Source organism: Habropoda laboriosa, unplaced genomic scaffold (genome assembly GCF_001263275.1).
Source record: "Habropoda laboriosa isolate 0110345459 unplaced genomic scaffold, ASM126327v1 scaffold14, whole genome shotgun sequence".
Classification (NCBI taxonomy): Eukaryota; Metazoa; Arthropoda; class Insecta; order Hymenoptera; family Apidae; genus Habropoda; species Habropoda laboriosa.
In genome coordinates, this window is record NW_017100137.1 from 702,356 (window position 1) to 704,353 (window position 1,998).

Sequence of the window (1,998 nt, forward strand, 5' to 3'; positions counted from 1 at the left end):
TCCATATCTTAAAACATTTTTAATTTCAAACTATTTAATATACATTATATATGCAATAATGTGTCAATTTATACGTAATTACTTTTTACGAATAAAATAATCAACATCCATATTAAATTGAATTTATAGACTTGAGTTATGTAAATATTATATCATTAAATATTCTAAATTTATAAACATTCACATATTATTTTTAATTTGATAAACATATTGTATATATGCTTACTTACATATTTGTATCATTTGAATTGGATTGATTTTGCGCGATTGTCACTATGCCGTCTGCGCGGCTGTCATTCGTTATCAAATTGAGTTTGTAATCCAGATTTTATTAAATTTACATTTTTTTTTTAACGCATTGCAAACAATTTTTGAGAAAGTGTTTCAAAATCGATGAATTGTGAGTACGGCAACTTGGTTGCAAAAGAAATTTGGTAATGGAGTGTCCCGTGTCATTCGAATGTAAAGGGAAAACCATAAAGCGACTTCCAGTCGTGCGTGGGGATAACAAAACCGGCTGCACGCGCCACTTCCATATTGCATAAGGCCAAAATTGGCCCGTCAAAAATGTTAAGCTGCGGTAGAGTTATAGGACGATTGCCAAAACTTACAAGGCATTCACATGCTAATCATTTTTATCGACCTCTAAAATACGTTGGTAAGTATTCATTTAATTTATTCTTAAAAATATAATTTCTTTTTAATTTACGATATTTCTTCCTTTAACTTCTTTCTATTATATGATACAATTTCATGTTAATTCTTTGTTTGATATTTTAGTCATTACCATTAACCATAAAATTTTATAATTGTAAATACATGTTTAGATAAAAATATTTTTTAATTAATATTTTGTTAAATTTATGTATGGTACATTTGATTGTGTACCATGCGACATAACCTCTAAACTTGAAGTGTGATTACTTTTTTTTCTATATTTTTTTTCGTACATAATTATTGATGAGATTTGACTAACATACGTTTTGTTGTATATTAATAACTTCAAAATATTTTCTGTTGTTTCATGTTTCTTACTTTATATTGAAATAATCAAAGTTTTCATTTGTATTTTAATGATTTTAAGAAAATTAGTGAAAGAAAGTTCTATATGTTTAGTAATAAAGTAAATTATATTTAGTAATAAAACTAATTATTAATCTTTCTAATTTTTAAAATTTATTTAATTATTGTTTACATTTTAATTTTAAATAATCTTTTTCATTTCTTCTTGATTTTAGGAATTGTTAGTATTCATAATTTATGGTATAGTAGCAATACAAATGACAAGAAAACATACAAGTATCCAGGCACCACCATAAAGCCAGAAGAATGTGTACCTGAAAGTAGGTATTCCAAACCAAAGAGATCTATCCCTTTATGTGAATCTCATCCTAATGCATCTTGTCCACCATCTTGTTATGAAGTTTGCGGAAAATCAGATGATTCTCAGAAATCAAATGACAAGGAACCACCACCACCACCATATTGGAAGATATTGGCAACTTTACTCTTAGCAGGAGTCACAATATATGTGGTATGGTATTAATATTTTTTATTCTACATTGTTTTATTTTAATTTTTAATTACATTCTAAAAAACAGCTAATGAAGTTATAATAAACCATAATATGAAAGATTTTTAATTTTTTTTCTTTCTTTAATATTTTTATTTGAACATATTGTATAGATATCTTCCACGAATTGGTTTACTGCAAAGAAATCAGATTCTCAGACGGATGTAAGTAAGAGTAAGTTGAAAGATAGCTTATAATTATGAAATCTTTAATATATTATGAAATCTTATGATTAATTCTTTTTATGTTAAATATTTAGAGAAACTGGATGCAAGGAGACAGAGAGGATCACTTGAGAAAACTAAATCTCCAACTACTTCTAAGTCATTCCCTTCAGAAATACCTTATCTTTTAATAGGAGGAGGAACAGCTGCATTTTCTGCATTTAGGTCTATTAAATCTAGAGATCCTAGAGCTAAGGTATA

General features: G+C 26.9%; 1 protein-coding gene across 1 annotated transcript in view; it reads left to right on the forward strand.

Annotated features, from left to right (window-relative positions):
* The first annotated feature begins 530 nt into the window (after positions 1–530).
* Positions 531–1,998, forward strand: part of LOC108578938 (apoptosis-inducing factor 1, mitochondrial) — a 3,413-nt gene continuing 1,945 nt past the window's right edge. The window contains exons 1-4 of the mRNA XM_017942360.1: positions 531–658; positions 1,239–1,534; positions 1,687–1,747; positions 1,833–1,998. Of these exons, the coding sequence (XP_017797849.1) occupies positions 568–658; positions 1,239–1,534; positions 1,687–1,747; positions 1,833–1,998 (614 nt within the window). The 5' untranslated portion in view covers positions 531–567. The remainder of the gene's footprint in view (positions 659–1,238; positions 1,535–1,686; positions 1,748–1,832) is intronic.